Raw genomic sequence first — 10,733 nt, forward strand, 5'->3', positions numbered from 1 at the left:
GACAGCCTGTTAAAACATTTTGAACATTAATGATCTTTTTTATTTTTTATACTCAATACTAATCAATTCAGTTTCAATAAAAATGTTTTTCATACCAAATTCATCCACATTCAATTTATTTCATTACTACCCAAATGGAAACCTCCTATGTCCATATTTTCAGCAATATTTTCGATGCCAAACCGTCTATGTCAAATTCCCCTGAAGTTAATATAAATTTTTCTACAAAGTTACTTTTATTTGTAATATAAATTTCTAATTGTACTCAGAAATCAATATCTGCAGAGGAATTGGCTTAGAAGCTATTTTAGAGAGTTATTTCTTCCTCCTGAAAAAAGGAGGTTTTTGACTTAGAAGGTTTTCATTCTGCACCATCGATATATAAGGTGCAGTATAGCCATTGTGCTCAACACAATCTTTTATAAGTCGCAATTTTGGAGAAAATTGTTTTGAAAATTTTGTTATTAATTTTAATGAAATGTCAGTTATTTGGGGTAGCTGTCCATGCAATATTTCCGCCGCTGAATTCCAGAGATGATCATTATTTTATAGCCAGTCTCTTAAGGTGCATACAGATATCATTCCAAGAGCATGCCAGACTATTGATGAAGTCCGCCGTAGAGGAGCGCAATAACCAATTTGATGGCATCATATCATTCCAAGAGCATGTCAGACTATTTATGAAGTCTGCCGTAGAGGAGCGCAATTACCAATTTGATGGCATCATATCATTCCAAGAGCATGTCAGACTATTTATGAAGTCCGCCGTAGAGGAGCACAATTACCAATTTGATGGCATCATATCATTCCAAGAGCATGTCAGACTATTGATGAAGTCCACCGTAGAGGAGCGCAATTACCGATTTGATGGCATCATATCATTCCAAGAGCATGTCAGACTATTGATGAAGTCTGCCATAGAGGAGCGCAATTACTGATTTGATGGCATCATATCATTCCAAAAGCATGTCAGACTATTGATGAAGTCCGCCATAGAGGAGCGCAATTACCGATTTGATGGCATCATATCATTCCAAGAGCATGTCAGACTATTGATGAAGTCCGCCATAGAGGAGCGCAATTACCGATTTGATGGCATCATATCATTCCAAGAGCATGTCAGACTATTGATGAAGTCCGCCATAGAGGAGCGCAATTACCGATTTGATGGCATCATATCATTCCAAGAGCATGTCAGACTATTGATGAAGTCCGCCGTAGAGGAGCGCAATTACCGATTTGATGGCATCATATCATTCCAAGAGCATGTCAGACTATTGATGAAGTCCGCCATAGAGGAGCACAATTACCAATTTGATGGCATCATATCATTCCAAGAGCATTCCAGACTATTGATGAAGTCCACCGTAGAGGAGCGCAATTACCAATTTGATGGCATCATATCATTCCAAGAGCATGTCAGACTATTGATGAAGTCTGCCATAGAGGAGCGCAATTACTGATTTGATGGCATCATATCATTCCAAAAGCATGTCAGACTATTGATGAAGTCCGCCATAGAGGAGCGCAATTACCATTTGATGGCATCATATCATTCCAAGAGCATGCCAGACTATTGATGAAGTCCGCCGTAGAGGAGCGCAATTACCAATTTGATGGCATCATATCATTCCAAGAGCATGTCAGACTATTTATGAAGTCCGCCGTAGAGGAGCGCAATTACCAATTTGATGGCATCATATCATTCCAAGAGCATGTCAGACTATTTATGAAGTCTGCCGTAGAGGAGCGCAATTACCAATTTGATGGCATCATATCATTCCAAGAGCATGTCAGACTATTTATGAAGTCCGCCGTAGAGGAGCGCAATTACTGATTTGATGGCATCATATCATTCCAGAGCATGTCAGACTATTTATGAAGTCCACTGTAGAGGAGCGCAATTACCGATTTGATGGCATCATATCATTCCAGAGCATGTCAGACTATTGATGAAGTCTGCCGTAGAGGAGCGCATTACCAATTTGATGGCATCATATCATTCAAGAGCATGTCAGACTATTGATGAAGTCCGCCGTAGAGGAGCACAATTACCAATTTGATTGTATCATATCATTCCAAAAGCATGTCAGACTATTTATGAAGTCTGCCATAGAGGAGCGCAATTACCAATTTGATGGCATAATATCATTCCAAGAGCATGTCAGACTATTGATGAAGTCCACCGTAGAGGAGCGCATTACCAATTTGATGGCATCATATCATTCCAAAAGCATGTCAGACTATTTATGAAGTCCGCCATAGAGGAGCACAATTACCAATTTGATTGTATCATATCATTCCAAGAGCATGACAGACTATTGATGAAGTCCGCCGTAGAGGAGCACAATTACCAATTTGATTGTATCATATCATTCCAAAAGCATGTCAGACTATTGATGAAGTCTGCCATAGAGGAGCGCAATTACCAATTTGATGGCATCATATCATTCCAGAGCATGTCAGACTATTTATGAAGTCCACTGTAGAGGAGCGCAATTACCATTTGATGGCATCATATCATTCCAGAGCATGTCAGACTATTTATGAAGTCCACTGTAGAGGAGCGCAATTACCAATTTGATTGTATCATATCATTCCAAGAGCATACCAGATTATTGATGAAGTCCGCCGTAGAGGAGCGCAATTACTGATTTGATGGCATCATATCATTCAAGAGCATGTCAGACTATTCATGAAGTCCACCGTAGAGGAGCGCAATTACCAATTTGATGGCATCATATCATTCCAAGAGCATGTCAGACTATTGATGAAGTCCGCCGTAGAGGAGCGCAATTACTGATTTACAGAGAGTAAAATTTTTGGAAGAAAACAAGAAAAACAACTGAAAAAGAAACTTGAAGCAAAAAATATTGCACCTGCTTACAATGGACAGATGCAGCCCCAACCAATGTATGGACGACCTCTGCCAGTGAGTGAAGGGAAAAAAGAAGACCTGAAGCATCTGAAAAAATTCTGTGGACCTGCTGGAAATTCATTCATTGAAAAAGTCACTTCTTATTCTTTCGAAAAAAGTGATCCTTCTGAAAGTGAGAATGTGAATGAATAAAAATGGACCATTATCGTTTTTCATGTAGGCTAGTGTTTGTTTTTCATTGTTTCTTCTTTTATCAAGATAGTTTTTTTATTGTTATTCTTTAATTGACAATGAAATTACTTTTTTATATCTTTGAATGAGGTGATTTGAACTATTTCAAAAAAATCTTAATACTCTATTAGATTATCTGTTATATGTTATCTTGGTGCATCTTATGCACTGGAAAAATATTCCATTGATTGTGTCACATAATTGTATTTCAATTCAAAAGTGGGATTTTGTTATGCTGAAATAGTGCCATAACTCGAAATTATATATTTATTGTTGGTTATCCATCTTGTTTCCACTATTATTATTACTATTAAATTTTAAAACTACATGGGACCCATCCGTCATCCCATTCCACCTTTGCAGAACACATTATCTCCACTGACCACACACACCCTGACATAGACAACAACCTCGAAATACTCCACTATTCCCTCAAAAACAGAAAATTAAATGTACTAGAACAGTTTGAAATATACAAACACACCAAACAACAGCCAAACAATATTCTAAATGACCAAATCAACTATTCCTCCCACACCCTGTTTGACAAACTCATTTAAATCCTCCTCCATTAACCAGCAAAACTCCCCTCCACCACCACCAAATTTCACCCTCATAACCTTAAACACTTCAGTTTCTGTTCGGCTTGAAAATGTGTGATACCAGCATGAAACGGATGTCGCCACATCAAAGAATGTGAGTGTTTTTTTCATTTTAAAGTTTTACAAAATTTAATAGTAATGTAATAGAGTGGAAATCATATTGATAAAAAAGTGATGTTGTTCTTAACAATGGCTGATGCCTCAGCATTTTAGTGCCTGGCCTTAGCACCGGCGCAAGACAGTGTCTCTGTCTAATTCAAGTAGAATTAGTACTCTCTTTCTCTCTCTTGACAGTGGCATGATTTTTATTCTCGTGGGAAAACTTTTCCCAGGCTAGAGAAATAATAGCTCATTGCTAATAGAAAATTAAAAAACGGCGCAGTAGCCAGGAGACAGTGTTAGCGTATCCAGCCTGGACGGGTTCCACTGGACTATCCTTACAGCATAATGGTGTTATCAGTTCTTTTACTATTGATGGCGATTGGTGAGTGAAAAACTCGAACCTTTACCTATTACCGAATTCAATTCAAAATTGTTTTTTTTTCTAATATTTATATTTAAATAAAAAATTTGAAAAAAAAATTCTTGGCTTTTTTGTTTGCATCCATCTTTAGTAATAATTCAACAGTGTTTTCCAAAAAAAAATTAAATTGAAATTGGAATATTAGTCACTTGCTAAGAAAGGTTTAATGGAGGGCTGAAACTTTAAATAGCTCTCTTGAAAAATTATACATCTTTGACTTATGGCAGTATTGCAGCCGGGGTGCGATATGTAGAATTTTCGGACAAGCCTCCAAAGCCTTCAGCATCCAAATGTAAGTGCGCACCTTTGGGGTGATTGTTGGTAGAGTACTTCCTCATTTCTCTGATTGCATCAAGTAAAAACAACTCTAAAATTATAAGAACAAGTCCAAAATTCCAAGCCACTTGATTTGAAAATGTCTGAAAAAATCTAGTCTTGAAATTTTTTCATCATTGTTTTGGCAATGCTACAGGTAAAGCCAAAAATAAAACAATTGCAATTTCTAGGTATAGAAATCCAGCAATCAGGGTCCACTGCAGACTTTATTCATCAATACTAATAACCTCATCCAGTGCACAGTTGTTTTTGGTTCAGCATGTAATGTTAGTCCACTAGACCTCTCAGGCTTATATAACTTTTCAAAATGATCCATCCACTCCTCTGAACTAATATTTGCTTTCTGCTTTTGAGTTTTACCTTTAAAGTTTCGTACTAACTCATAGAACATTATTTAATCCTTAACTGTTCCGAACTTCTTTTTTTATCTTCCCAATAACTGTATTTTTTCCTTTTACAAAGAACCTTATAATCCTTTACTACTTCAGCATAATCGCTTCTTATTTTATCTGAATTGATTTTCCGGAACAACTTCAAAAGTGCAAACATTCTTTCTCACATAGACTCACACTCAGCATCATACCACTCATTCTTTTTGAATTTCTATTGTTCAACTTCCTCTCATATTTAGAATTGGCTGCACTATAGATGAGATTTTTCAATACATTACTAGCTTTGTTAATATTTTCAGGCAGCAAATTAAAACTTCTACATCTATTAGCCAGCTTTTCAGTAAAAATATTGTTACAACATTTCATGGGTACTTTTGGGGCAATGGGTGTAAGATCATTTTCATTTTTTTCACACATCTGACAATTAAAACTGACACATATTAGCAAATGATCTGAAAAACCTACTGTATTACTCTGAACCCTTCTATTATATTTAAATTTTCTAAACTCATGCAACATAGATCAATGACAGATGACCCTCTACTACTTACAAAAGTGAACTTACAAAAAGTCATATGATATTTTGTTGAAGATGTAAGGCCCTAAATACAAGAATGATTTTTTTTTACTTTTGGGGTCTTATATGGCTGTAAATCTATGACAATGACAATGATATCAGGTACAAGCTATTTGTATGAATATTACTTCCTCTATCATTTTTTGATCTCAATTCTGATGTTTTGTTTGAATTCATGATCTCAAGTTTGTTGATTGTACGCTGTAAACCATGGAAGATAAAATTATGAAAAGTATGATAAATGATTACACTAAAAATATTCCATTTTACAATAATGACTATAAAGAAAAGACAGCCCAAAAGTGAGTCCTATGAAATAAGATAATTCTATAAATTGGAATCCAAGTTATAAGTGAAAAACCCGTGTATCTTAAGTGTCAAAATTTCAACTTCTACCAAGAATAAAAAGTACCTATTTGTCACATACATTGTAAATGCAACTTATGACTGTCAAAATATTTTTATCTCCAATGGAATTTAACATTTTGACACTTGTGAGGTTTTATATCAACATTATTCATATTAGATACTTTTAATATTTTTTGTTCTAGTACTCTATGCAGTTATAACTTACCCTCATCCATGCATGTTTGAATTTTTCAATTACAAGGTTGTATTCTGTTTCAGAACATCTAAAGCTTTACTTCCTTTACTTGAATGGGATGGAATCTGGTGATCAGCCTGATTATGGGTATCTGAAATTCTTATTGAAGTCTGCCATAGAAGAGTGCAATTACCAATTTGATGGCATCATATCATTCCAAGAGCATGCCAGACTATTGGTGAAGTCTGCTGTAGAAGAGCGCAATTACCGATTTGATGGCATCATATCATTGCAAGAGCATGCCAGACTATTGATGAAGTCCGCTGTAGAGGAGCACAATTACCGATTTGATGGCATCATATCATTCCAAGAGCATGCCAGACTATTGGTGAAGTCCACTGTGGAAGAGCGCAATTACCGATTTGATGGCATCATATCATTCCAAGAGCATGTCAGACTATTGATGAAGTCGGCTGTAGAGTATTCTGCTGTATTATTCTATTATTCCATAGTTTTAAGCCTATTTCAATGTGTAACTCAGATGTGACAACATGCAACATCTCATGTGAATAGGTTAAATGTGATAACAACTACATAAAAAATGTAAAAAAAGTAAGTGCAAAAAGACAACCTCAAAATTGGAGGCATGGCAATTTAGTACTTGATGAGGAGGTAACTACATTTAAAGGCATGCATAATTTACCTCAGAAAATATTGGATTCTGAACACCCTTACCACTTTTTCAAATACTTTTTTGATGATAGAACTCATTGATAGAATTTCTGCCGAGAGCTTATTGTACACTACCCAGAAAAATCCAGCCAAACCAAAAGTATATTCCAAAACAGACATTGAACATTTTCTAGGTATCCTGATATTTTCATCCATTTCTCATTGCACAAGCTTGAGAGACATGTGGCATCCAATTCGTGGACATGAGACTGTAATAAATTGCATGAGTGTGAATAACTTTGAGAGCATGCGTTCAGGTTTACACTTTAATGACAATTCAAGTCAATTACCATCATCTGACCCCAACCGAGATCGTCTTCACAAACTGAGGCCGGTTATTGACCAGCTGAATAAAAATTTTGTATCACTTCCAAAGAGGGCTACATTATCAATTGACGAACAAACATGTGCTACTAAAACTAAGCATCACATGAGGCTCTATAATCCAAATAAACCACACAAATGGGGCTATAAACTCTATGTGATCTGTGATGATAGAGGGTTTGCACACAAATTCGAAATTTACTGTGGGAAATCAGAACCTCCAATGCCTGGTGACCCTGATCTAGGAATTACTGGCAATGTTGTTGTCAGACTGGCAAAAGAAATTCCAAGAAACATGAATCATACTCTCTACTGTGACAATTATTATTCAAGTTTGCCATTGTTCTCCTACTTCCATAAGCAAGGAATCTTCATGTTGGGAACATTTCGGAGGGATCGACTTCCTGATTGTCCTCTGAAAGGAAAGTTAGAAATGGTGAAAACATCTAGGGGCACTTCTGATGAGTGGATCACAGTTGTAGAAGACACTCCTATAAGTATAGTTTCCTGGCATGACAACCAGATTGTTACAATTGGCTCAACACTGTGTGGTACCCTGCCACTTGAAAAAATAAGAAGATATGACAGGAAAAACAAGACATTTATTGAAATTCCATGTCCAAACATTGTGAAAGTCTACAATAAGCACATGGGAGGAGTCGACCTAATGGACTCACATATTGGCAGACATCACATTGCAATTAAAAGTAAGAAATGGTATTTCCGCCTCTTTTACCATCTAATTGACATGGCTGTTGTAAACTCATGGATTTTGTATTCTGCTTTGGATGGCAGAAAAAAAATGAGTCAAAAAGAATATCGCACAGACCTGGCTGTTACACTGTGTAATATTGACCTCAAAGCCACTCCAAAAAGAGGAAGACCATCTTCAGCGCAGCATGATCAACATATTACAAAGAGAATAAAAGCATCAGCAGCCCCAAGACCTCCTGTACCAGTGATTAAAGACAAAACTGACCATTGGCCAGTCTGGGATGAGAAGAGGAACCGGTGTAAGACTGAAAACTGCAAAGGCAATACAAATGTCAAGTGCCAAGAATGCAATTTAAATTTGTGTTTCCATGCAAAAAAAATTGTTTCGCTGAATTCCATCATTAAAAAGACTTTTAAAAGGACTATTTGCAGATAATAATAATAATTATATTTGCAGTTTGGTATTGATGAATTAATTTTTATAGTTCATATGTTTATGTTCCTACTTCCATGATGTAACTCATATGTTACAATTTTTTTCTCATAAAGCCAGATAACATCGTCCTTGGACTGCCAAATCAAGCCCCGGTTCATTTGTTAAGTCGCGTTAACACCGGAGTTGGCAACCAATGATTGCCGACATTCATCGGCAATTTAGAGTTGCACGCATTAAAACAACTGCAACTCGCATTGCCAACCGTAGTTGGAGACCGATTTTGCGAGTTGGCAACCAAAATTTGGTTTTCCGACCGGAGTCGATAAAGATCAAAGGTGGTTGCCAACCCTGGTCGGCAATGCGAGTTGCAGCGCTAACTTGAGCTGCAACTTGAGTCTGCAACTACCCCGCTACCCCTCCCGCCTGTTGGCTCCACGTGGTCGCGCTGCGTCAGTTCCTCAGTTCAAGCAGGCTAGTCGTCGTGAGTTGTTGTGTTTTGTGTATGGTTGTTGTTTGTGCTAGTGCAATGGAAAATCTTTCAAGTGAAGTGAAGTGGGCAAATGATCAGGTCATTACTTTGATAGAATTGTTTAGAGAGAAGCCTGTCTTGTGGAACCACACCCTTTCGGATTTTAAAAACAAAAATTTTAAAAATTATGCTTAGAATGAAATTTCCCAGGAAATAAAAGTAAACAAACTTGAAGTCCAGTCTAAAATCAGGAATTTGATTACAACATTCCAACGAATTAATAAGAAGGGAAAAAGTGGTTCTGGAGCCTGAGGGTGATGAAGATGCCAATACATTAACTAAGACTGTTTTCTTAGGACAGGGGAAAAATTCAGATACATTTTGGCTAAGTGAAACTTGTGCTTTACCATCAAAGACAAAATCTAAAAATATAGTGAAAGTTTTTTCTGGGCCTAAGCAATATGCAAGAGATGCTAAGTCTGGAATAGAGGTTTTTCTCAAACTCATGACAGTGGAAATGATTGATAAGATTGTTGAATTTACAAATATTTATATTGAGAAAAAGCAAGCTGATCAAAGCTTTTCAAGAGAGAGAGATTGCAAGCTAACAAGCAGATCAGAGCTTATGGGACTGTTTGGGGTGCTTTATATCCTTTCTATAAATAAAAGCTGCCGAGCTGATGCCAAGAGAGCTTGGATGACCAATGGCACTGGCTTGATGGTTTGCAGAGCTGCCTTTGGTATCAATAGATTTAGATTCCTCTTGCAAGCTCTTCGTTTTGATAATATAAATACACGAGCTACAAGGATGAAGACTGATAAATTGGCAGCTATCAGGGAAATTTATGAATCATTGAACAATAACTATCAAAAAAGTTACTGCCTATCAGAGTTTGTCACAATTGACGAAATGTTGCATCCATTTCGAGGTCATTGTGGCTTTGTCATGTATATGCCGAACAAGCCGGCCAAGTATGGCATCAAAATGTATGCTATATGTGATGCTAAGACCTACTATGTTTCGAGTTTTGAGATTTACTGTGGTACTCAACCCAAAGGTCCTTTTTGCATCTCAAACAAGGCAACAGATGTGGTTAAACGGTTAGTTGCACCCATTGAAAAAACCCACCGAAATTTGACAACAGATAATTACTATACTACCTATGATTTAGCACAATATCTATTAGAAGGTGGCATAACGTTCATAGGAACAGTGAAGAAAAACATACCAGACATTCCACTTGAGTTTCTGCCAAACAAGACACAAGAAGTTGGATCATCTCTTTTTGGCTTCCAAGATAATTGCACACTTGTTTCCCATGTGCCCAAGAAAAACAAAAGTGTGATACTGCTGTCCACAATGCATGATGAGAAAGAAATAGATGATGTCACCGGAAAACCATCCATTATCATCGACTACAACTCAACAAAAGGTGGAGTGGATACCGTCGATCAGAAGTGTGCAAACTATTCCACAAAAAAGAAAACGCGCAGATGGCCAATGGCAATCTTTTATAGATTTTTAGACATGACTGGAGTGAATGCTCATGTAATTTATATTGCAAACAACCTCAACAATCCAGCTGGGAAAAAATACAGAATGGATTTCTTGGAGGAATTAGCTTTCAACCTTCTTGAAAGTCATTTCAAGGAGAGAGCAATGATAAAAAATCTGCCTCTTGACATCAAATGCTATCTTGAGAGATATAAAGAAGTTCCACCAAACCAGGTAAGAGCTAATCCAGATCAGCGCAGATGTGGGCCATGCCATGAATGTAAGAAACATCACAACAACAAGACAACTGTTCGTTGCTCACAGTGTCAAAACTTTGTTTGTAAGACACATTCACAAGCAGTGGTAAGCTGTGACTGCTGCAGAGTCAATAATTCAGATGATGAGTGAACTGGTCAAAACTATAACATTTTAAACTACTGAATGAATTTTTATAATTATTGATGAGTTATTTTTCAAATT

At 36.8% G+C, this 10,733-nt stretch overlaps 1 protein-coding gene across 1 annotated transcript; it reads left to right on the top strand.

Annotated features, from left to right (window-relative positions):
- Positions 1 to 9,566: 9,566 nt before the first annotated feature.
- LOC120352425 (piggyBac transposable element-derived protein 4-like) lies at positions 9,567 to 10,661 on the top strand. The gene has a single exon (XM_039432845.1). The coding sequence runs from the start codon at positions 9,567 to 9,569 to the stop codon at positions 10,659 to 10,661; it is 1,095 nt and encodes a 364-aa protein (XP_039288779.1).
- The last annotated feature ends 72 nt before the right edge of the window (positions 10,662 to 10,733 follow it).

This window comes from Nilaparvata lugens, chromosome 1 (assembly GCF_014356525.2).
Source record: "Nilaparvata lugens isolate BPH chromosome 1, ASM1435652v1, whole genome shotgun sequence".
NCBI classification, from domain to species: Eukaryota; Metazoa; Arthropoda; class Insecta; order Hemiptera; family Delphacidae; genus Nilaparvata; species Nilaparvata lugens.

Excerpts from the sequence above, each read along its gene's own strand:
- LOC120352425 (XM_039432845.1), top strand. The coding sequence starts at position 9,567 with ATGAAGACTGATAAATTGGCAGCTATCAGGGAAATTTATGAATCATTG.